Source organism: Tenrec ecaudatus, chromosome 1, assembly GCF_050624435.1.
Source record: "Tenrec ecaudatus isolate mTenEca1 chromosome 1, mTenEca1.hap1, whole genome shotgun sequence".
Classification (NCBI taxonomy): domain Eukaryota; kingdom Metazoa; phylum Chordata; class Mammalia; order Afrosoricida; family Tenrecidae; genus Tenrec; species Tenrec ecaudatus.
Genome location: NC_134530.1, coordinates 36,276,222 through 36,301,948, shown reverse-complemented (window position 1 = coordinate 36,301,948; position 25,727 = coordinate 36,276,222). Strand labels below are relative to the sequence as shown.

The 25,727-nt window shown below is 44.6% G+C and overlaps 1 protein-coding gene across 4 annotated transcripts in view; it reads right to left on the bottom strand.

Annotated features, from left to right (window-relative positions):
- VPS13D (vacuolar protein sorting 13 homolog D) overlaps positions 1–25,727 on the bottom strand; it is a 270,781-nt gene that overhangs the window by 231,874 nt on the left and 13,180 nt on the right. For all 4 annotated transcript variants that reach the window (XM_075550922.1, XM_075550923.1, XM_075550924.1 and 1 more), the window contains exons 3-18: positions 23,995–24,072; positions 21,075–21,265; positions 20,898–20,978; positions 19,352–19,468; positions 17,165–17,269; positions 15,528–15,698; positions 15,045–15,145; positions 13,436–13,604; positions 11,422–11,523; positions 11,060–11,261; positions 10,151–10,324; positions 9,326–9,456; positions 8,425–8,500; positions 6,957–7,127; positions 5,835–5,965; positions 1,292–1,424 (exon numbers count right to left, since the gene is read on the bottom strand). In XM_075550922.1, the coding sequence (XP_075407037.1) occupies positions 1,292–1,424; positions 5,835–5,965; positions 6,957–7,127; positions 8,425–8,500; positions 9,326–9,456; positions 10,151–10,324; positions 11,060–11,261; positions 11,422–11,523; positions 13,436–13,604; positions 15,045–15,145; positions 15,528–15,698; positions 17,165–17,269; positions 19,352–19,468; positions 20,898–20,978; positions 21,075–21,265; positions 23,995–24,072 (2,133 nt within the window). The remainder of the gene's footprint in view (positions 1–1,291; positions 1,425–5,834; positions 5,966–6,956; positions 7,128–8,424; positions 8,501–9,325; positions 9,457–10,150; positions 10,325–11,059; positions 11,262–11,421; positions 11,524–13,435; positions 13,605–15,044; positions 15,146–15,527; positions 15,699–17,164; positions 17,270–19,351; positions 19,469–20,897; positions 20,979–21,074; positions 21,266–23,994; positions 24,073–25,727) is intronic.

Here is a 25,727-nt window from a genome sequence, read left to right as displayed (position 1 = left end):
ACTGCCATGGTCACCGTTTAGCAAGCTCCAGGCACCCGCTCTTAGCCCACTCTTCTCCAGCTAATCACATCACTAATCAATGTCATCAACATGCTACATGATTATATTGTCTAAATCCAAATAGGTGCTCTCTGTGGTTGGGTGACCCCTTTCGTAAGATCAAATTCCCTGCTAATATTCCACTTAGCATTCAATGTTTCTATTCTTGCTCAGCAACTTTACCCACTTCTTCCCCATCAGGTCTTCTCAGTGAATTAAGTTAAGGCAGGGATTATTTGATTTGCTTCCTCAATGTCTTTTACCCATGTACCCCCTCTTTCTTCCTTCATATCTCAAAATAAATGATTAATACTTTTTTGGCTTTACCTTCCAGGAGTCACTGGAAGAAAGAACTAGGGAATGACTGTTAAAATGCAGAAAGTTACATAGAAAGAAAAATCACAACGTGATACCACCTCACATTTACAGGGATGGCTATAAGAAGACATTAATAAATGTTTGAGGCTGCACAGAAATGGTAACATTCATCTTCTGCGAACAAGACTGCAGATTGTGAAACAGTGTAGCTGTTTGGGGAAAGAGTTTGGTGGTTTCTCAAAATTTGAAACATAAAATTACTGTATGATGCAGGAATTCTATTCCTACTAGTTGTATACACCGGAAATAACTAAAGACCTGGACATGAATGCTCACTGCAGCATTATTCATCAAAGTCTAACGGTACAAACTACCCAAAAGGCCATCAACTCAAGAAAAGATGAGTAAAATGTGGGTAAGTCTCTCCGATGAGTTACTGTTCGGCAGTGAAAAGAAACAACGTCCTGTTACACGGGACATACGGACGTCCTTGAAAACATTAGGCTAAGTGAAGGAAGTCAGTCAACAGGCCACAGGTCAGATGAGTCAGTCCATTCACAGGAAATGTCTAGAAAAAGTAAATCCCGAGAGAGAAAACAGGATGAGGGGCAGCCAGGGGCTCAGAGTGAGGACAAGGGAAAAGACTGCAGGAAGAGATAGGGTTTCCTTTGGGGGGGGGTAAAGAAAACGCCTAGTCACTCGTGAGATAGTTGTACAACTCTCTCAATTATACATAAGCCGCAGACTTGCAAACTCTCAATGGGTGAACTTTACAGTAGGTGAATTATACCTCAATAAAACTATTACAGAAGTAATGAACTTTGGAGTTAAAAGTGTTATATAAACCTTTTTTTTTTTAGGCTTTCTTTAGTTAAGCATAGGCAGATCTATCTCCCAACACATTTCATTATTTCACATACATACATTATTTTACCTTGGGTATTTGTCAGTAGCATTCTTCCTAGATCCACAACAACTAATACAGGATTCTTGAATTTGAAATCATCAGGAAATATCATCTGAGGGGCAGATATATCTAGTCGCACACTCCACCGTTTACTTTCTTCCTGTTAAAAAAGAAAGAAAAACGGAATAAACAACCAGCAAATACTGGTTAACTGCAATTGACAAACTGAACAGCTTTAACAGTGGGTGTCAGGCTTTCCTGACACGACAGCCAGGCTACACACCACGCAATGGCCCGCAGAAGTAGGGCAAGACGTTTAAAACACATGTCAATTCAAAAGCTTAAAGATCACAGATATTACCACGGGCAAATGTCTAAAGTGGAGACCAAAAGATGATCAAATTACCAATTTGAAAGGTTAAGCACTTGAGTCATGGTGATCCATGGTTTCAGAAAGATCTTGTTTCTAACATTATTAGAGAAATTATGGAATTCAAATAAATTTTTATAATCCAAGTAGGTTTTTTAAATTGGTAGCTACAGGTAACTATTCATTTGCATGCCAAAATGCCTGATAGAAAACCGTCAACGCTGGCGTCTGAAATATAGCACACCAATGCATGAATTTGTTCAGTTTGTTCTTCCTTGAAACTGACATTGTCTACTAAATCACACACGTGTAGAAGCTGAGTTATCTAACATTATCAAAGAGACCTCTTTTGTCTACAAGCTACTAGTATTGTCGCACAATTTGTGTTGAAACACACACACCACAAAACTTTAAAAAGCGACTTACTGCATATACTTGTGTAGAAGCTGAGTTTTTCAGCATATTTTTAATGCCGCTTTTGTGGTAAAATTAGGTACCTTCTGACCCACCCAAGGGGAGGGTTTTGGGTCTCCACAGGGAAAAGAGGGACCAGACTTAAATCCAGTGTTCCGGGATGCGAATGCAGCATGCCGGCATGGAGAGGGATGCCAGTGGAGGGGCCTGAGGGCTCGGCCCCCATAACAGCTACATGGGCAACTGCCCCTCACCCCAGAAGAATTTACTTCAGAGGACAGCACTGGGGAGAGGGACATGTCTGATCAGAGCACATGGGAGCAGATAAAGGGAAAGGAAGACAGAGTGGAGCACATCCTGGCCCACAGGCCTGGAGGACAATATCCCCGCTCTGAACAGCCAATGCACAGAGTGAACCACACAGCTGGTCCCACTACGAGACATGATGTCTCTCTCTCACCCATGGCCCTACAGGAGACAACACTGGAGACTCAGTGTCGGGATTAGCCCAGACTGACCCCATGACACCGAGGCAACCACTAAAAGTATGGGCAGAGAGACAGAGGGAGCAGAGCAGGGAGCTCCCGAGGGAGTGCAAAGGACACTCTGGGGCCAGATCATGGCATCCCATCTGACTTGGAGGGCACGACTAGACCTTGATCTGTTTACAGGTGTTTTTTTTTCTTTTTTTAATTTTTTAAAATTAATTTATTCTTTTATAGGTCATTGGTTTTCATTTTTGTTGTCATTGTGCTCTCTTTGGTCACTTTTTCTTGTTATGCCTTGTTGTTTGGTGCGTATTATTATCTCTACAGATCTATCTAGATAAGATAGGCTGGATGAACAGTCTGGAGGAGAAAACAACTAGACCGATGATTCCGGGAGAACTTGGGAGAGGGGGAAGTGGGGTAAGGTGGTGCTGACCAACCCAGGGACAAGGGAGCAACAAGTGATCCAAAATTAGTGGCAAGGAGGGTGGGAGAGGCCTGGTAGGGATTCAGCAAAGGCAACTGAGAGAAATTACTGAAACCCGAATGAAGGCTGAGCATGATAGTGGGACAAGAGGAAACTAAAACGAAATAGAGGAAAGAACTAGGAGACAATGGGTATTTATAGAGGTCTAAATACAGGCATGTACGCATGTAAATATATTTACATAGGATGATGGGGAAATAGATCTATGTGTATGTATTTGTAGGTTTAGTATTAAGGCAGCAAATGGACACTGGACCTCCACTCAAGTACTCCGTCAATGCAAGAACACTTTGTTCTATTAAATTGGCATTCCATGATGCACACCTTCCTGACACGATCGCTGAAGACAAATGTGTGCATAAGTAAATGTGGTGAAGAAAGATGATGGTCATGAGGGAGGGGGGAGCGGGGAGGGAGGGGAGAAAAAGGAGGACCTAATGCAAAGGGCTTACATGGAGAGCAAATACTTTGAAATTGATGAGGGCAAAGAACATACAGATGTGCTTTACACAATGATATATGTATGGATTGTGATAAGAGTTGCATGAGTCCCTAATAAAGTGTTTAAAAAAAAAGAAAGAGGATGGTGCCCAGCTATCAAAAGACAGTGTGTCAAGGAGGGTGAGGGGAGACGCCGGGCAGTGTAAGATAAGATAAAATAATAATTAATAAATTATTAAGGGTTTGTGAAGGAGGGGGGAACAGGGAGGGAGGGGGAGGGGGGAAAAGGAAAATGAGCTGATTCCAGGAACCCAACTGGAAGGCAAATGTTGACAATGATGAGGGCAACAGATGTATAAGGGTGCTTTACTCAATTGATGTATGTATGGATTGTGATGAGTTGTATGAGCCCCAATAAAACTATTTATTTTAAAAAAAGATATAGTGTCTGGGGTCCTAAAGGCTTGAAGGTAAACAAACAGCCATCTAGCTCAGAAGCAACAAAACCAACATGGAAGAAGCACACCAGCCTGTGTGATCATGAGGTGTTGAAGGGATCAGGTATCAGGCATCAAAGAACAAAAAAATCATATCATTGTAAATGAGGGTGAGTGCAGAGTGGAGACACAAAGCCCATCTGTAGACAACTAGACACCATCTATCAGAGGGGTCTCGGGGAGGAGACAAGCCAGTCAGGTTGCAGGGTAGCAACAATGAAACATACAACTTTCCTCTAGTTCTTAAATGCTTCCTCCCCTCCACTATCATGATCCCAGTTCAACCTTACAAATCTGGCTAGACCAGAGGATGTATATTGGTACAGAAAGGAACTGCAAACACAAGGAATCCAGGACAGATGGCCCCTTCGGGACCAGTGGTGAGAGTGGTGATACCTGGAGGGTGGAGAGAAGGTGGGATAGAAAGGGGGAACCAATTACAAGGATCTACATATAACCTCCTCCCTGGGGGATGGACAAAAAAAAGTGGGTGAGGGAGACATTGGACAGTGTAAGATATGACAAATAATAATATATAAATTATCAAGGGTTCAAGAGGGAGGGGGCATGGGGAAGGAGGAGAAAAATGAGAAGCTGATATTAAAGGCTCAAGTAGAAAGCAAATAGTTTGAGAATGATGATGGCAATAAATGTACAAAAGTGCTTGACACAATGGATGGATGGATGGATGGATTGTGTTAAGAATTGTATGAGCCCCCAATAAAATGATTTAAAAAAAATTAGGTGTCTTGGCTGATATTTGGGTCAGCTTATACTCGAGTGTATACGGTACATTTCTATCCCATATTACTAACTTCAATTTTAATTTGAAGGCATCCTAGTGGCACACTGAATTAAACACTAACTAGGCTGGTAACAGGGTGATGGGCACTTCAAACCCATCAACAGTTCTGAGGAGAAAATGGGGCTGTCTGCTCCTGTAAAAATGTAGTGTCAGAAACCCTGGGGAACGGTTCTAGACGGTCTCTTAGGGTCACATAAGTCAGAATCAATTCAATGGCAGTGAGGGTTTTTTGTTGTTGGTAGTGTTTATTGCAATCCACAAGGTCACCATTTCGAAACCAGCAGGCACTCCTAGGGAGAGAAACAGAACTTTCTACTGTTAGCAGTTAGTCTCAGAAACTCACAGGGGCGGTTCTACCCTGTCCTATAGGGTCACTAGAAATTGGCAGTAACTCAATGGCAGTGAGTTTGTTTTAGTTTTGTTGATTTAATTTTTATTTTATTTTAACTTTTCTGCCATCCCTGACACTTAAACTGGCTCAACCTTTGCCATCTGATTCACACTGTCCCTAGACACAGAGTAGAACTGCCCATCGGCTTTCCCAAGATGTCATCCTTGGAGAAGCAGACTGCCCCATCTTTCTCCTGCCCTTTCTAACTGCTCCGTCTGCTGCTACATCTTAGCAGTGCGCCTCTGAGCCACAGTGTTAGATGCTGCTTTATAGGACCGTCCTTACTTCAGCTAATTGCTAGGCATCACAAAGGGATCACTGTGCCGTAGAACAGAAATCAGGGCATCAATGCATTTGCTTTTCTCCTGAAAACAGTAAGGGAAGTCTTTCGTGAAGCAATTACACAATATCTTATCTAGAAAATGGAGCACAGCAGAGTCTGGAAAGCTTTCTGAGATGGGTGATCTAGGCATTCATTTTCATTACTCAAACCTTGACAATGAGAGGCATGATGTTTTATTTGTTGTTAGCTAATGAGAATTTCACAGTTCTCATTCATTTGATCAATACAATTGATACAAGAATACCTCTTTACAGTAGAGAGAGCACTGGGCTGAAAGAATGCTTGCCCTTGCTGTCCAGGCCCCGCCCCCATCCCAAAGTGCATGCCCACTTACAATGAAATCACCCACGAGCAAACGATCAAGGGTTTGGCGGATTTCTGCCTTGGTCTGCATCTTCAGTTTGTTGTATTGTCTTCGGGCAGCTTCAGCCACTCTCAACTCAAGTTCAGACTGATAACCTAAACCTGCGAGGGTAGAAATATATAGGAGAGTCAGAACGGTCAGATGCCTGGGCAGAAGAAAACACTGACACAGCTATTCTCCCCAAGAATCTTCATCAACCCTGCAAACCATCCGTAACATAAACAGCAGCCGCTCCTTACTCGGCAGGACCTGCTCTCTACAGGGTAACAGGGATGAGGGAGGGAGGGGCTGCAGACGCTCCTGTGGGTGGGAGCAACCTTTATCAATGACAGAACAACGAAGCTAAGACATTTACAGTTGCTGTTTTAACAAGATTAAAAAACTGGACCAAGCGGTAAAAAGGCTTCACTGTCATCAAGAGGGAGGGAGAGGGGGTACATTTGGAAAAGTACTATGGTTTGGACAATTACTGAGCAATAGAAATGCTTTGTCTGCACCCACCATCTCCAGCCTTCCTTGGGACACAGGGAACCCATAAATGATACTCAACACCTGGCAGTATTAATGCTGCACCAAGCAAGTAAAACAGGCTATCGAGATGGAAATTCTTGGCCATCCCTCTTAAGGTCACTGGTCTAGCATATGCTAGGTAGCCAAAGAAATGAGAGGAGTTCCGGGTGGTATGCTCAGCTGTTAACCAGAAGGCTGGGAGTTCAAATGTGCCCAGAAGCCTACACTTCTGGAAAAGCAGCTCTGGAAAACCCTATGGGGTCCAGGTCTAGATGCTGACACACATCAGGCCACCGTGACTTGGAATGCACTCTGCAGTAACTGGTTTAATGGAATGGGAAGTGTTTTCAATGCATTCTAAAGGGAGGCAAGGAGAAAAGAAAAGATCTCAGGACACTGATTTCGCTTGGAGAGATGACTGTCACAGGCCAGTTCCTTTGATGTAATAACTCGGATGAACCCTACCCACTTAGCCCTTTCCATCACTAGCAAGCCATTCCAACACAGAATAGCCCTTGTCCAGAAATGACCGAGAGAGTTGTTACAAAGGTAACAGAAGAGTAAACAAAGAAAATGGTTAACCTGAGGTATGGACCTTTCCCTTGTAGAAAAAGTCAACCACTTTTTTAATCGCCTGGGGGTTATAGATGATGTTTAAGGGCCTCGTGTTCACATCTAGCCTCCTCTCAGAGTGGCTGTGCGCTGGATTCCTCTCATACAGCATCTCAAAAACGGGGTCATTTTCATCTGCAGCTAACGGAGAGAAAGGGGAAAGAAATGGGACACAGCAAAACACATTCACCTTAGGCCTATGAGGGATTCTGGGGGGAAGGGGGGAAAGATACTTTTCTAAATTTTTTTCCCACTTAATTCGCAGTTATAGATATTTTATATACTAGAGAGCCTATGATAGAGAACATTTGTTTTCACCATGGTAACTGCTCCCAGAATGGCGCCCTGGGTCCTGGAGGCACTGTGGGGTAGAGCACCAGCACCAGCACCAGTCGCCACCCGTGTAATGGCACAACCGAGAGAGCACCAGGCAGTCTCCAAGGGAAACCTGGAATGCACAGCAGAGCCACTCGGAACAAAATGGGGCCCATCCCCTCTTACGGAGTGAACCTGTGAGAGTCGGAACTTGATGGGGCTGCCTTTGTTTTTCCAGGTCTCATAAAGTTTTCCGCTTTTCCAAGGTGTAGTCTTACCACTTTCACGTTGCTTATTTTACTTATTTCACTTGTTACTGTGGTTTGGGTGAAAGTTTAGAAAGCATGTTGGTTTTCCGTTCAACAATCCAGACACACTTTGTTTCATGACACTGACTACAGAGCACCTCCACGCTACTTCCGGCCATTTCCATAGTCCTTCCTGCTTTCAGAGCTGTGTCCCTTAAGCAAATGTTGCCCTTCTGATCTGTGCAGTCGGTTCTTCTACGGTACACGGACAGCAGGGCACCTCTCTGGGTTACTATTCACCTTATAGACCCAGTGTTTGGCTCAGAGTTGACTCACAGGGTTTAGTTCCGTTCCAGTTTGAAAAGTGACTAAGGGTCAAGAGTATCCATGATTCCAGTAGTTTCTATCCGACCAGTAAGCCTCATCTGTCCTGTGACTTTGAGTTTGGGTCCATGTTTCCTTCCACTCTCTCCAGGATCTCTATTGTGATACCCTTTCAGAGTTTCCAGAAAGAACAGCTGGCACCATCTAGTTCTATCACTCCTCTTAATTTTTGACTCAAACATGGGAAATATTTGCATTTTCCCCGAGAGGTTTCCATCTTTCACAGGTTTCACTGTACTATTACTCGAAGATGATTGATCTGAAGTAATCAGGCTTATAAGAATTCCTTTAAAAATGCCTGGCACATTCTGAAGACTCCCTGGTGGCACAACTGCCAACTGACAGGCTGGCAATGCACACCAAGAGAAAGACCTGGCAGTCTGCTCTCCAGTAAAGCTGAAAGCCTAGAACGCCCACTCTGCCACGTGGGGCCATTGTCAGTCAAAATCAACTCAAGAGCACTGAGCAACAGCAGTAACAGGGCACGTTACCAGGGTAGTGGTCGCTTCTGTCTGACGATGCTGTTTGGAGTCCAAAAGACTGAGAGACTCGGCCAACTTCTTTTTGCTGTGGAACACACGTCAAATGCACAAATGTCAATGAGAGACAGGGCTGTTCCCCACACATACACACTCCCATTACAGATGTGCTAGCTGCATACCACCCAACCGAAACGCCATCATACAAGTACTGGGCACTCTACCATGGCTCCATTTTTCCCAACTTGGAGAACGCCATCTTTCCCTTTGTACTGACAGCCTGCCACCTTGCACTCAGCACATGTAATAAGCAACCGCTAAGTGGTTGACATACATGCATAGCTATTCAAGCTTTACCTCTCTCCCTACCCTTTTCACAGCTACTACCCACCCACCGTAACCCCCTCCCCGAAATTACACAGTCAACTACTAACTGAACTTAAACAAAAGATCTTATTGTGAGTAAACTGCAGTATTTTTTAATTACATATATACAGAAAACTTGAGATAGCTTTCTTTTGGAATTACAGAAAGCTGGTACTTCCTAGCAGTGACTAAGGTCGCAATGCATGAAAATGGCCGTCAGAAACAGAGGAAAATCAAAAATTGACCTCAAAACACAGAAAACAGTGCCATTCTCTTCCAAACCGACCTAGGCCCCTGAATCAAAAAAAATGTTTCCGTCATGACTATAATGCAGGAGGAGATAAAGGCAAAGCCACAATCTGACACTATTTGCCTTCTAGTGAACGCACAGTGTTATTGAACCCACTTTGCTATTAAACAGTTTATCTGTCTCAAGACGGCCAAATTTAAGAATGAATCGAGTTCCTGTTGTGTACTGTTTGCCTGGAAGAAACACAATTCACCAACCCCCTTGACACATGAGTTATCTATCCACTGTTGTACACACTGGATTAGGGAAGACGAGAAGAGGAAACATAGTCCCTTCTGTTGCCAGGTCTCGAAGAAATAGTCCACCCAGCCGGACTAAAAGCAAGGAGGAATGTCTTCGAGGAAGAGACTCTGCTAAAAGTTTCACATCTGCAAAAGAAAAACGTAAGGGTTGATGCTGCGATGACATGAAAGCCCAAGGTGTGCCGAAAGTCTTACATACAGCACTGCACAGAGGATCGACTAGATCTCATGAACCGTAGTCCCTTGAAATCACAAACAAAAACCCCATCTACAGTAATACGTAAAAATATTAGAAGCTTCCTAAGCAGAATGAGTTTTAAGCGGTTTGCAATTACGTTCAAGCAATCTGCTAATTCACACACACACAGTTTATGCGAGTTCTTGTCAAAGGTTATAAAGCAGTCGTGAGTCTCTCCTTTGTTCACCCCCGATATTTGCCCTTTTTAAACTACCATAGGACTGCAGAGAAGTGTCTTCATTGGGGGGGGGGGGGTCGAAGAAAGTTATCAAAACCAGCAGCTGGGCATTCATTGACCCTCTGCCGTTGGATCAATTCCAACCCACAGCAGCCCTACAGGGCAAAGGAGAACTGCTCCTCAGGGTTTCCAAGGCAAATATTTACCGAGGCAAACAGCCTCATCCTTCTCCCACGGGGCAACTGATGAGTTCAAACTGCCGCCGCGTGGTTAGGGGTCCAGTGCTGAACCTACTGTACCACCAGGGCTCCTTGGACACTTCTACCTTGAATCAGTCACAGAAAGGAATGGAATACACTGGCTGACAGAGGCACGGCACAGCAGGTCGCCCTCTGGGGCCGTACCTGAGAACTCCAGCTGCATGAACGCACTCTCGCTCATCTGAGGAGCTCCCTGCTCCCCGTGCAGCAGCGTCACCGTGCCGCTCTGCAACTGCACATTCAGCTTGGCAAAGACATGGTCTCGCCTCGTGTAGGTACAAGAGCCATCTGCCGTGGGGTCAAAAAACTCATCGGTGCCTGTGTGGAGAGCAGAAAAGATTCAGAAAACAGTGGGAGGAACGGGCAAAGCAAATGAGGTGCACTGTTGACAGTTGGGGTGACAGGGCTTAACTGGTACTCCACTGTCCTAAGGGAAGCCGAAAGCCCTAAAGCACAGCAAAGTAGCCCCAACGGTCCTAAGGGGGAGCCTAAAGTCCCAAAGTAAAGCAAAGTAGCCCCAGCTATCTTATGAGGGCTCTTATCAATGTATTATCAAGCCAGAGAGGATGTCTGTAATGTCCAATATAACACAAGGTTCTAAACTACACTGTCCAGTCCAGTGACCACAAGCCACCATAGGTGGCTCTTGGGGCAAATGTAACTCAAGAGATTGAACTTTTCATGCCGTCTCATTTTAACTCATTTAAATTTAGCTAGCCACTCGTGGCTGTGAATCTCCTGTTGGGACAGTGCAGGTTAAAGCATGAGCCTAGGCGGATAGGCCGATAAGCTTCCGGGTTTAAAATTGTTGGCACTTGCTCAAATTAAGCACCCTTACAATAGCTGCCACTTAGACCCATCTGAAAGTGTATCAACATTTAGTATTAGAATTGCAAACAAATACCTCTGCAACCTTCCCTTACTCTGTCTCTTGTGCGTTATGAACACAGGCAGACCGCATCCCAAATGTGTTAATGCCTCGGGCCTTTGCAGCACCAGACCCATGCTGATGAGTTAAGTGTCTCCTCTCTCTCTGGGCCAGCCCCACGTTACCCAGGATGTCTTCAGGCGTCCACTGCTCATGCTGCTCTGCTGACAGGCCTTCCACTGGTTTCCCTTCAGGGCTCTGCTGCCCGTACCAGCCTCCCCAGCCAGGAAACCAGGACTGAAGATACTGCAGCATCCCACTGCCACCACTGGTCTCTGGGTCTCTGGGAGAGTCTCCTGGGGAATCGAACTGAGGCTCTCGTAGACTCTGTGTCAATCAAACATGAGCAAGTGTGAGCACCTGAAGGTTAAAAGCAGCTGTGGCGTGCCGAGTGTCGTCGTTCCCACCCAGAAGCTGACACGCACGAAAGGTGGCACGCACAGAGAGGGCTGGGTCGGAGCAAATCTTCCTCGAGATGATTTCCTACCTCAGCCAGTTCTTCTTGTTTATGAAACCGTTCATGAACCAGTTCACGCAAAATCTTCAGCTCCTCGAAGCTCTGTTCCTCTTCGATCCGACGCATTTCCTCCTGTTTGAAGGGGGTAAAGATGAAACAAATACTGTAGCCCCCGAGAAACAGGGAACCCACACAAAGCATGAAAGGGAAGGCGTCTGTCTCATCCTCAACCTTTTCAATGAATGCTTATTGCACAATTGACTCTGGTCGAAAAAGCCCCACGAAAAAGTGCCGGGCTATCTGGGTGAAGGGTACATGGTAGGTAGAAAATAAACAAGAGGTTGTCCTTGGCTTGCATGTTACAGGAAATGAGTGTCTGTGCTGGTGCAAACCTGGTGTAGCACAGACAAGGCCCGTCCACCATGTGCTTTCACACGCATCCCCTCGGCCGCGGTACCTCGCAGTGGGTTCAGTCAGCAGTATTCGCTCCTCCTTCAGAGGAAACAGGTCTGTGTTTGCACAGGAGGCGTGTCGGCCTCCAAACGCTTTGTTTCATACAGGACATTAGCAAAAACCTGCTCACAGGAAGGGACCGTGGCAGTTCAGTCACAAGCAAAGACACCAACATCTAGCAGTAAGGAAAAGATGATGGGTTTCCTTAACGACTGCAGTTACCACTCAGATTTCCACCCCTCCATCTCCTGCCTGTATCTTTAAGAAAATGATCCAAAACAAAATGGCCCTTTTAATAAGGGCCTATACTTCCCACTAGAAGGAGCCCTGGTGGCCCAGTGCTTGAAGTGCTCAGCTTCTAACCGAAGGTCAGCAATTCAAACCTGCCAGCTGCTCGGAGGGAGAAAGAGATGGCTTGTCTGCTTTCATAAAGATTTACAGCCTCAGAAACCTTGTGGGGCAGTTCTGTCCTGGCCTACAGCGTCGCTGTGAGTCAGCAGTGACGAGGTGGCAGCAGGTTCAGGTGTTCTGGTGACACAGTGGCTACGTGCAGCTGTAAGGGGAGCAGTGGCGCAAGATGGGACAGTGTGCTCCTGTACACATCACCAACTTGAAAGATGGGACAGTGTGCTCCTGTACACATCACCAACTTGAAAGATGGGACAGTGTGCTCCTGTACACATCACCAACTTGCAGACCCCGTGCGGCAGCCAGGAGCTGGGATCAGCTCACCGGCAGGCAGCAGGTAGTGCACGCACTGATGATAAGAGCATCTACGCACGGCTCAGGTGAAAACCTCTGGATGAGAACATCTGCAGCTCAGCGTGCTCCCGGCAAAGCACCATTGGAAGGCATGGTGGTATTTTCTAAAAGCCTAAGATCAAAAACTTGGCTAATTGCTTGTGCCCAAATTTAAGAGAGTTGTCTAATAGGATTTATTTTTTAAAATTAATGCACACATAATCAGATTGAATTAGGAAGCTAAGCAATCCATGCTGCCTTCCCCTAGGAAATGGCAGCTTGAGACTCAGTGGAGTCCCATGCATGCAGGCCTACATGTTTCTGGCTCTATGGTTCAATAAAGTCTGAGCTTGCCCTCACCACCTTTGCCTAACCTCCAAAAGACTCCAAGGAACCTGGGATAGAGAAAACCCAGACCAGAGTCTGCAGAGACTAGCTACTGAATGTGGAGGCAAATAATGACGTCGGGATCAGGCTTTGAAAAGACACAGGTGAGGGTATGAAAACGTCTCTCCAAGGCCCTACAAAGAGCACGGAGGAGAGGATGGTACCGATGCAAAGGGCTGGCCTGACACGGCCATCTTTTCTTCCACGCACACTGTGGCCAGGCTCTCCTCAGGCAGCTGAGGGTGGACGACACTTCTGGCCAGTGAGACTGGTAGCCTCCCAAGAGACGCAAGGAACTTGATGTTTTCCCAGATCCCATTTCTTCAACCTTTGAGAGACCAGCTTCATCCTCTGAAGGACGATGAGAGACCAGAAACAGCAGTCCTATTGTTTGGAGCCCACCATCTCCAACAGGAAGCCGGCACACCCTTGAGCTCATAGTTGATGTTTCCAGGCTGCTCACCTTGTCTTCGGCAGACAGCAAGGCTCCTTTCAACTTGTTGAAATACTTGTCGGTGTAAGATACAGCATCACGGGCACGGTGCAACAAGAAGTCCCAGGTACAGCATTTCCTCTGCTCTCTGATCTTGTACAAGTTAGCGTTCAGAGCAAAGTACCACCACTCTCGACAGCTGAAATAGTCCATAACAAAGAATGACTTCTTACACTAACAACAACCAAAAGACTATCAGTCCACCCCTCCCTGAGACATCTTGCCTTTTGCCAGCCATCAGATTATGCCTTTGGGCCTAAGTTCATCTTAATACTATGTGAAACTCAACATGCATGTATGCGGGTATAAGGAACATAAACCTGCTGCCCGACACCATCAAATAATCAATTCCACACTTGTGCATCAGTAACTATAAAGTACTCAGTTGGTTTGAATTACCCGTAACAGCGCCTTCCACTGACACAAAAAAGCAGGAGGCCATTGTATACAGTAAATTCCATCTTAAGATAACTACTAAGGATTTGACTCCTGAAGATTTTAAATGGAATACCAGGAAAGAAAATGGAAACAGATAAGATTGCTAAATGTTCAATATATTGATGGTCAAGTTAGAAGCCCTGGTGGCACAGTGGTTACACACTGGGCTGCCAACTACAAGGTCAGCAGTAAGAACCCACCCCCTGCTCTGTGGAAAAAAGATGAGCCTTTCTGACCCTGGAGACTTCCAGTCCCCCAAACCCACAGGGGCAGTTCTATCCTGTCTTACAGGTTCACTATGAGTCAGAATCGACTCAGGGCAGTGAGTTGGGTTTACCACTGCAACATGAATTTTTATTTTTGCTCTGGAAGTTGGAAGAGCCCTTGTTGCTCAGTGATTAACAACTTCTACCGTTAACCCAAAGATCAGCAACTCAACCCCACCAGCTACTCAGAGGCAGAAATCGTGCCAGTCTGCTTCTGTAAAGACCACAGCCTAGGGAACCCTGTGGGGCAATCTACTCTGTCCTCTAGGATCACTGTGAGTCAGCACTAACAGCGGCAGGCTTTCTATGGGAGTTGGGACACTTACTATATGAGTAGTTGTCCAAGATAACCGGGGAGGAAAGACCCAGGGACGTAGGTTCAAAGAACACTGCAAAGTATTTACTACCTCAAGCAGACCCCCCCTCCACAGTAACACTAATTAGTGAAAAAACAACAACAAAAACCTCCCTGCTATCAAGTCAATTCTATCGGACTCATGGCAAACCCTATAGGGCAGAATAGAACTACTTCTGTGGGTTTCCAAGACGGTAACTTTATGGAAGTAGAAAGGCTCGTCTTTCCCCCCCTCAGAGCAGCTAGTGGTTTAGAACTGCTGACTTCAAGGTCAGTAGCCCAACACATAGGCACATACCGTTGAATACATACGCCACTCCAAGGAATACACAATAAGAACAGTAACAATAACAAACAAAAGGAGTGATGTTTTAAAGGCAAAAATTTTTTTTTAATCAGCTGCAGTTTTATCTCCAAAAGACAGTGGGAAAGATCTCTTACCACAAAAGGGGGAGGGGGTGTTGTAAAAATATGCTAGAAAATACATCATTTCATATGCGCATTTAATGTGAAAGCTTACTTCGAAGATACTGGCACTTTGGGTTTCCATTTTCGGAACTTCACCTGCCTCTCCTTTCGTTCCAGCTCCTTGAGGAAGCCCATGATTTGCCGGTACTGCAGCTTTTCAGTGGAGGTTAAGAGAGTCTACATTAGAATGGATTCGCTTCTTTTACTCAATCCCCTTATTTCTCTGTTAAGCACGACTCACATTTGCCTATCCAGTGAGTTAAAAATCTAGTGCAAACTGAAAGAGTGAAGGCTATCAACAAATGGCATTTCTCTCTGAACACTGACAGTTGAGGATTTAAATGATTTGTGTTTACTGTATCTCTTGTACTCTGTTTAGCAATTAAAAACATCACACCAGAACCGACCTAGGATAAACCCAAGTTAACTATGTAATTGGTAGCAGGGTTTCTACCTAACATTTCAGAGTGGAGAAAACACTTTGATCACGTACTTGCTTTCCTACTGAGAATACTGTCCAAAAGGCTGCAGGTACCTGAGAGAGTTTCAGGGGAATCGTCTCCAGCTGAATATCACACTCAATCCGGGGAGTGTGCCGGGACCTCAGAGGCTCTTTGGAGCAGTTTCTCTTCAAAAGGGCAGACCCACACACCGGCTCCAAGACGTAGTGGTGATTGCGGCTCTCCATACTCCTGCCCATCGCCTCCTGCATGTCACAAGAACACCTACTGTCTTTCTTTTCAGTAATTACGCTTTGATAAAGGGGGATTTGTGAATCAAAATGAACAGACAGGGTCAAGTTAAGCCGTGCAAGTGTTTATAGGATCAAGGTATGTGTTGTTAATATTACCTGATTGGTAGGTACCAATATTGTATCAGAAGCCAAAGACAGAATTATAGAAAATGAAACTATCTGAGGCTCTCTGGGGGAAAAAAATAAATCTGCTGTTGAGTCACTCTGACTTATTTAATCAGCTTATATCTCTGAATAGGTTATACATTCACATGGGTGAAATTCAAAAGGCAAACAACAGTGAGCTATCTCCTTGATTCTCACGCTCCACTTAACCACCATGACACCAGTGTCCTATGCATGCACGCCACAGTGTTCTGAGCAACTCAGACAAATCCACAACTCCCTACTTCCTCAACCATTCTGACACAAGTTATATACATGCTTCATGTTGAAGCATATTAGTATGTCAGCTTAAGCATGTTAAGCATATTAGTCTTAGAGACCAAGGTAGTACCAGGATAAAAGTCTTTGCCATTTTATCTCATGAAATGAACAAAGCCCCCGTTCTATACACTAGCATGCAAGCCAAAGATAATCTTGAGTGGGGAAGGAAGGTGAGTCATCACTGCCCACCTAGCTTAATTACAGACTATAATTCCCTGTATGAGCATATTATATTATTTTTATAATGTATTCTAGTAAAAGATTAGACTGAGATTGTTGGTTGTACTTTACAAACAGTAATACTTTACATCTGATACCTTAGAATGAATTTCTAAAGACAAATCACAAGCTGAATAAATGCCACTGGAATTGAAGTTTTAACGTGGCATCATAAGAAAGCGCTTTAACAATCAGATCTGGTGCTTATTTGATTAAAGCCTGAATTTCTGATAGATGGTGGCTAAGAAAATGAATAACTATACATGTTATATGCCCACAGTGTCACAGTATGTAGCTAAATATTGATCCATCTTAAAACAAAGCTTTATGGTCGGAGGGGGGAGGAGAGGAAAAACAACAGAGAAATCTCTAGCAAACTAAGCCCACTGGCATAGAGTCAACTCTGACTCACAGCAACTCCATACAGGGGTTCCAAGGCTGCAAATCTTTACAGGAGCAGAGTCCCCTTTCTCCTCAGGAGGAGCTGGTGGGATTGCTCTACATACCTTGCAGTTAACACTCCAATGATGACAGCAGCACTGGGGCTCTTTTAGAAAAATCTACAACACAGTATAAATTGAAAACATACACAAAGCAAAACACTATTATTGCACGCTACATTCTTTGCAAGTAGCTCCAGCAAATAGGGTGGATGGTGGGTGCCTACGGAGGAAGAGGGGGATAGGAACAGGAACTAGAGTCCCCAAGAACAAAGCCCACGTGAGTTGTCCATCAATGCTATATTGCAATAAAATCCTCTCAGAGACTCATACCTGTAACTCCGCCTGAGGCAAATCCCCCAACAGAGTGCAATCGACATCCCAATAGATGCTAAACTCAGCCACATCTAACTGCTTTTTCCGCATCAATTTCTGCACCTGGGAAAAGAAAGAGGGGGTAGTAAACAGGATGACTCTCTTTATTCACAAATGGATTCATTCAGTCAGTGGTCCATTTGGGAAGAATCAGGCCTGGGTCCTTTGCAAGGTTCTGGGGGTGCAAAACTGGATGAAAATATGGTTGTGCTATCGTCGAGTTCAAATGTAACTAGCAGGGTACACAAACATGCAAACAAATCATTGAAACAAGCAGAGGGAAACAGGCGAAGACTATTCCACACACAATGAGCAAACAAATGAGAAAGTGTCCCTGTGCAGGTAAGTGTCAAAAGATGTGTATGTCTCACAATGGCTGGGATGGGAGGAGATATGGAACACTTTCCAAAGAGGAGGGTCAATGACACCAAAGGCCTGCTAGCTTGGAGCATGGGGAGTTCATTTGCGCAACTAGGACACTGTGGATGAATGAGAGCACATGTACATGTACGAGGGGCTTCAAAACGTTCATGGAAAAATTCCATGATCTTTTCCACAAAACTTTTGAGACTCCTTCCTATACAGAACTGGCTAAGCCTTAGAAAAGCAGTGGAAAGTTACAGGAAAGGAAACGTTAAGTCACAATAGGGGGCTCGGATCACTGAAGGTTTTGACGTAGACACACACCACCCTCATGAGGCCTGCTGCTGTTTAGAAACAGAATCCTGGAAACGGTGTAAAGCAGAGTTTTCCCTCCATCTCGGGCCTCTCCCCCAACCATTAAGCCAGAGAAAATGAGAAAGGTGTGTCAAGATCACAATCAAGTTTGTAGAATCAAGTTGCACTCAAGAGCATTTGGTCTCCAAATGAGCTCCAAGCAGCCTCAGCCATTCATCCCTGTGGGTGCCATAGAACTACAAGGTGTGCATCAAGAGCCAGGGACAGGAGCAAGAAAGCCAAAGACCAGAATCTTTGATTCCCATACAAAAGCAGAGACTCGTAGTTCGTCGCAGTGAGGAGGATGACAAAAATCCACAGTGAGATTTTTTTTTTTTTGCAGGAAAAAGTTGACAAGCCATTGTGGCCAGATGGATATAAATAAAGTACAAGGGAAGGGGCGAACACAAGCTTCAAGGGAGCAGGGGAAGGGACAAGCACGCTGGGCAACCGGAAGGCTGTGTGAATGGCGTGAGGGATGGATATATGCATATTAGGAGTGGACCGTGAGATAAGCTCCAAGGCTGGGCTGGCAAGCTTTATCTGTCAAGGGCCAGATAGTAAATATTTTAGGCTTTGAAGGGATATTCAAACTCTAACTAGTCATCTTGGCCACTCTAGCACAAAAGCCCCATAGAAGACAGTACGTGTAAACAAACAGACATGGCTATAATCTAATATTCCGGTAATTACCAAGCAACCTTGGAGGGGAGGGGAATAGGTGGGGTGGGATGAGTGTGAGGGGTAGGATGAGGGCTGGATTTGACCAATAGGCAAGCCCCTGCAGGTTGAAACCCATCTTCACCCCTCTGCATGCAAGCATTCCTATTTATAAAATGAGGACTAAAAAAATAAAATGAGAACTAAACATCAAAGGATTTACAGCATGTAAAGCACTAAGCAAAGCTGGCACATGAAAGGGCTCAAAAGATTACTTGCTTCTAGTTGCTTACCTAGTGGTGAACTAGTCACCTAGGGATGACAGTTCAGTAACACAGCTTTTGAATGAAGAGGATAAATCGGTTTCAAGAGAGCAAAATGGGCAGAGGGAATGCAATGTGACAACCCTGAATTCCCAAGGGACACCCACCCACCCCCCGCCCCCAAGGGAGTGAAAAGGGCCATGAATGGAAAGGTCAGGAGAGAAGTCAGCGAGTATGCCCAGGGAGTAGCTGAGGCTCTGAATTAGAGCGAATCTGCCCTGGAAGGCACCCAGTATGAGGGAAAACTCCAGGCTGAAATCTGGGTGAAGCATCGAGAAATCAAAGAAAACGATTGCCCAGCTCAGCAAAGGAGATTGGTTTCATAATAACAAAAGGCATGCCTGCCCACCCAAGGCCCGGGGTGGGAAAGAATGTGACCTTACCAGGCCTGGTGCTCTCAGACCCACCACCCCCTTCCTGGCTTGCTGTCCTCCGGCATACTCACGGGCTCGTTCACAGCATTCTGCATGGACACGTTCTTGATGCAGACACCAAACGCGAAAGGATGGGAAGGATTGGTGACTCCATCTTCAAAGCGCAAATGGACATCTTGAATTTTTAACTGCACAAGGGAGTAGGGAAAAGGGGGGTGGGGAAACCCCCATGCAGAAAAATCACTGCAGGTAAGATACTGTATATAGACTGGGGTCAAACCACCCCACTAAACCACCGCCTACATTTTATATGAACACTTCCATTACACACAGATCCAACACCAAGTTCCATCACAAACAGAACATGAATGGTACTCCTTTGTGATTAACACAATTTCATTAAAGTTATTTCTGACTCAAAACTCACTCACGACCATCAAGTCAACTCCTACTCACAATGAAATCTGGGAAATCTGGTACTTCCTTCTTGGAGGCGGAAGACACCTCTCTCTCTCTCTCTCTCTCTCTGCTACTCCCTGGGAGACATTGCAGAAGACAAGCCACATGGACGCAACCAGATCTGGGAAGCTGGAGAAGCCACAGAGAGACCCCCTGCCAGCACTGAGATGCTTACAATGCCACTGAAAAAGACTTTCTACCCACTGGCTTGTGATTGTCCTGAATTTGGCTTCATTGCATGTGTTTTGTGAGTCTGAAAAAGACTTTATAGATTAGTATCAAACACATGGACTAATATCAGAATTACTGCCTTGAACTGGACTGGGTTGGGATGTTTTCTCAATGTTCGATTCCTCTTATATATAATCCTCTTTCTTATACACATGTGTGTCCATGGATTTGTTTCTCTAGTCTACCCAGATTAACACATTATGGAATCAAAACTCATTGACAGCTTTAAAAACAAAAAAAAAACCCTTTCAGAAGCAGAATTGAAAGCAGCCACCTCAATGTGCTATTCTTTTTGGCAAAGTTATGAAACCAACAGCCTCTGATTACCTTATTTGGGGCGGGGGGAAGCAATGAGCCCATTTGGCTTGTCAACTCGGTATTGTGTGAAAACCCTAGAGACATTTGCAAAAAGTACACATAGACCCTGTCTAATCGTTGAGGGCCAAATACATCTGGAATCAAAGCAGGAAGTGTGACCAACCGCCCTCGGAGTAATGCTGTAAGTGGGCTGTCCACAATTCACTATGGACCCAATCAGAAACCATGTCCTCCAACCTTTCTCATGTTACAGAAACACGTCAGCGAGGGTAAGTGACCGGCCTTGAAATGAAGCAGACAGTAAAGCCTCGCAGGAGGTAAAGCTTTCAGCAAATGGGAAGCCAATGTTCGAGCAGGAAGGGAAGCAAAACCTCCGACTCACACCAGCTGACTCAATCAGAACCTGTGTCTACCAGAGATGAAGACTAGCTCTTCAGGTTCTCCACCCTCTGGCCCAGCCTACAAAAGGGCACCCCTGAGCAGTTGCCCTACAAACCCTGTAGCAGAAAGGCCACAAGAAACAAGCACCTACGGAGTAACGGAGTACAACAAATGGAAGCCTGAGCACTCCCTTTCATGTGGATGCTTTATGAAAGCAGCAGAACTTACTTCTATGTTCTCCACAATTCTGGTAACGACTGAGGCGGTAACTGAGTACCAGTAGGACTCCCCTTTCTGCTGGCGTTCGCTCTAAAGAGGAAAGAACCGGTGTTAGCAGCACCTCCAGGCAGGCACTCGTGGCATGCCTGAGAGCGTCCGCGACTAGGCTCGGCGGTGTCTGCTTGCCTTCCACTTTTCCTCCAGGGCTTGAAGTAGTGCTTTCTTGCGCTCCCTTTCCAGAAACTTCTCCTTCTCATCATTGAAATCCTGGATTTTTTCAGGGGCTCCAATTAAGTGAAGGCTGGAGATGGAGATCACCCAAGGGTCCACATGGGGGCGGTAAAAAGGAATCTGAAGGGTTACCTTGCCAATTAAGCCTGCGAGGAAAAGGGAGGTTTTGTTAACCACCTATACACGGTTTTTTCTTTGCATTTTTCTAGTGGCAGAGATCGGGTATTACTTGTTTTAAGAGAATATAGGCAGCAGCCTTGCCCATGAGAAACCAGTACTAGCAAGTTGAGGCCTGTAGGAACCAGGGGGAAGGAACTTGAGGCTGAGAAGGCTTCATGGAGTCTTCATCACATCGCGTGCTGCCTTTCTCCGCTGGAAACTTTCCCAAGAGCACTGTGTCTGAAACTTCTTTGGTGTGTCTTTCCTCCCACCTTCGACCACACACAATTCCTTAGGCACAAAACTCATTTCTTGATCATTATTAATTGGTTGCTTAAGTCCTCCTCTTTGGCAGTTACTTCCAATGTGCCACATAACACTCTTTGACAAACTTAGAGTATGTCCGATCTTAAACAGACCCATCACAAAGTGGAATGCAAGTAACATGTCACTCTACTGATAAAAAACGTGCATTCTTTGTAGAAAACATGGGCTAGAGAGAACGTTCTAGGGCCTGGTATAATTGTGAAGACTTAATCCCCACATTCTCCCATTTCTAGCCAAACTTCTTAGAACACAAGCCTTCTATAAATTCAATTTCTAAGAGACACCACTGCTCCAAGATCCACCTCATCTAAGGCCGGACATCTGAAAGCAGCTGGCTGAAATGAGCAAGCTTATTACCTCTGAGATCTAGAATTCAAGTAGGATTTACCTATAATACATACAGTTTCTAAATTACTTAGTAGATGGCCTTTGATGGTCCAGTAACAAAAATAAGACATTTTACAACACTTTTAATATTTTATTTGGGGTTTACCTAAAAACATGAACTAAAATATAAGAAATTTTCTACATATTTAATAACAATGTTGATAATTACTCAAACTATTCAGCAATTTTCACAATAAAGAGCTCATGCACAGTTGCAAGCTGAACTGACATTAACTGGCGGGAGGGGTGCATAACATTCTGGTGGGGCGATGAGAGCACAACATGAAGGACTTCAAGCAGCCGATGGGAAACTTCCATCATCTTTTAATGCTGTGTTTCCACGGACTTTTGAAGCTCCCTCATAGAACTCCTGTTGCTTCTCATTTTCAAAACAAACACAAAAAGGGTCATTTTTGCCCAAGTCTTAGAAATCACCAGTGCTTCAAAAAGCCTATCTCAATCCCTTGATCTGCCCACAGTCCGGGAGAAGGTCCCTCGTCCCATCACTCTGGAAGGGTTTCTCTGTTGGTCGGTGCTTTTGCTTGTGGTTCTGGCAATTCCTCGGTCACTTAAGCTGCTAAGAGAGTCTAACCCTATAACACCTAGTACGACGTTTTTGTAACATTTAATTAAAATGTACATATTAGTATATATATTGATAACTATAAAGAATAAAAACAAAAAAAATTTTTCCTGAAATTAAAAATTCAGGCATTATAGGGCTAAATGTTTTTGCAAGATTTCTATTCTACTTTGCACAGCAATTGATTTGCACTGGAGTTGCCTTTGATGGTAATGTAGTACAATGCAGTACACCAGTTAAGGGGGAGGTAGACTGATCGCATCAACAAGTTAGTGGTAAATGATGGGGGTGGTGTCTGAATAAAGACATTAGTGAGTATTTGGGTTCTCTGCCATTTCTTGTTGCCTGACTTAACCTAGTAATGCACAACTGTCTTGGGTGTTTTGGCAGAACTCTTAAAATTGTTCATCTCTAGTGAGTATGCCAGAAATTATGAGTCATTTTACTGTATGCATTAACTCATCTATTCCACCATGTAAGGTACTCTAATTATGCCCATTTTACAAAAAAGCAAGCAGCCAGAGAGTGGTTAGGTAACTTGCTTAAGGTCACACAGCCAAAATTGACAAAGATAGTACATAAGTAGAAGCGCTCTTCTCCACTGCTATCAGTCACATTTACAATGAATGATCTGAGAACAGAATCCACTGTGCCTAGAACAGAGGTGCTCATACTTTAATCAAAAATATCACCACCTGGGTCACTTATTAAAAATGGAGGGTCAATAATACCCCTATTAGGATGGGGACCCCATCATCACCCCAAGATCATCCTAATACAGGTCGTCGCTGGCTTTTGACAAGCTTCCATTCTAACGACACCAACCATAAGGGTTCTAACACATCTGAAAAGCTCTTCTTTTTCCCTTCAAGTTTTCATTATTATTGCCTTTTTTATATTATCTTTATAAATTCAATTTTTATTTTGCATCTCGTGGCTGGAAACATCACAGATAAACTTAGATACATTTTAACATAAAATATATTTTTTAAAGCCTGATGATGGTTAAGTGAAGTCCATTCTAACCCACTAGAGACTTCCTACGCAAGGAGCCTATTGTCAGGTGCCATGGAGTACGTCCCTGCGCACAGCGACCTTACACCCAACAGGACAGAACAGTGCACAGTACCGCACCACCCTCACAGTTGTCCCTGTGCCTGAGCCCAGTGCTGCAGCCTCTGTGTCAGTCCCTCTCGGGGGGCTTCCTCTCTTTCACTGGCCCTCCCCTTTCCAAGCATGATGTCCTTCTTCAGGGACTGGTCTCTCCTGACAAAGTAGCCTAGGGACCACAATTTAAGCCAGCACTTCTGGTCCTCTGACTTTCTAGTCAAACAGTCAAGCTCAAGGGTTCCCAGTTTTCAGTGTAAACATAAATAGTTTAAAACTCAGAACGTCCTGCTCTCCTTCAGTTCCACATACCAGCTTTGACTTCAAATGGTAACTCCAGTTCTTTCAAGGCATCCTTCTTTAGGGGCAAGTTTTCCAGTTCAACAGCACCTAAAAAAACAAAGTAACATCATGAATGTTCCTCTAACGAGTGCATTTGGTAGGCGAGTTTGACATCTAGAACTGGGCTATGGACAGTCATAGGCCCACATGCTTTAGACAAACCCCCTGACCTCCCCACTCGAACATGTAATTGGCAGTGTGGCAGTCACCTAATGTGGTGTCAACTTAAGGATGAAGAGTGTAGGGGTGCAGTCTAAGTTGTCAATCTGGAGATAGCCAATGACACTTCTGTGGACATGGCCTTCTCCTGAGAATTCTGGGAAATCTGGTAATTCATTCTTGGAGGCGAGAGACACTGTCTCTCTCAGTTTATACCATGGTAGACGCTCTACTGACAAGGCTGACTTCCTGCCAGGCATCCCTGAGGAGGTTCCACATGGGAACTGGAATGGTCACGTGGAGACCCCTGACAGCACTGAGATGCTTCTACCACCACTGACTTTGCAGCCACTGGCCTGTGATCGTTCTGCATTTGGAATCATTGCAGGTGTTTTGTGAGTCTGAAGAGGACTTTATGGATTGGTGTCAGACATATGGGCTAATATTGGACTTACGACTTTGGACTAGGCTGGGATGTTTTCTCAATGTTCAATTGCTCTTGTATATAAAGCTCTTTCTTATACACATGTGTGTGTCCATGGATTTGTTTCTCTAGTCTACACAGACTAACACGGGCAGCTAAAGCTTACTAGAGAATAAAGGGTTTGAGACTGGGCCTAGTTTTTTGGGGTTTTTTTCTTTTTCATAAAGGACCAAAGAGTTAGTATTTTAAGTTTTAGAGTCTCTGTTACATAGTCTCTTCTTTCCTTTTTTCAACAACTTTTTAAAAGTGCAAAAACAAATTTCCATCTTCAGTCCCCTAGTTTAAGCTAGCAGTCCCTGGCTGGTGCAAATGGTAAATCTGCTCAATTGCTAACCAAAAAGGTTCTGGAAGTGTAAGTGGGCCTGCGACTGACTTCCAAAAATTCAGCTACAAATCACCATGGGTTAGAATCCACTCAGTGACATCTAGGAAAAACATTTACCAAAGGATCATTAACATTTAAATTACCTAGGATATAGGCTCCAGGGTCCCAGCCCCCATTTAGTGAATTAGAATCCGTGGGTCTACTGCTGCTGCTTCTTTACCTCACCCATATCTTCTCCCACCCCCCACAAGGAGTTTAATACACTCAAAGTTTGAGGGCCTACGGTTTAGTTTTGGTTGAGGTTGTTAATGATTATCAAAAGAAGCATGCTCTCTTCTGGAGGGCACTTCGGATGTCTTCCTCTGCACCTCCAATTGCAGGTGTATTAATAACCAGCCAGAAAACAAAGGAATGAACAGGACCCAGAATTTAAGATTTTAAAATTAATTTAAACCCAAAAGGGCTTTCCCTGGAAACAATTCTGAAGGAGTAAAACCAAAGGGTGCAGCCAATCCTCGCTCCTGACTATAGATGTCCTTCATTCACTCACTCATTGACTCACTCACACATGGGACTGAGACGCTACTGTGTACTAAGCAGCATGCTGACCCCTGGGAGGATAGAAAGATAAAAGGCACAGCCCCCGCGCATCTACATATCGATACAGAAGACAGTCTACATGTAACATAACTGTTCATTTGCATACCACTTGACAATTTCTCAACCACTTATATC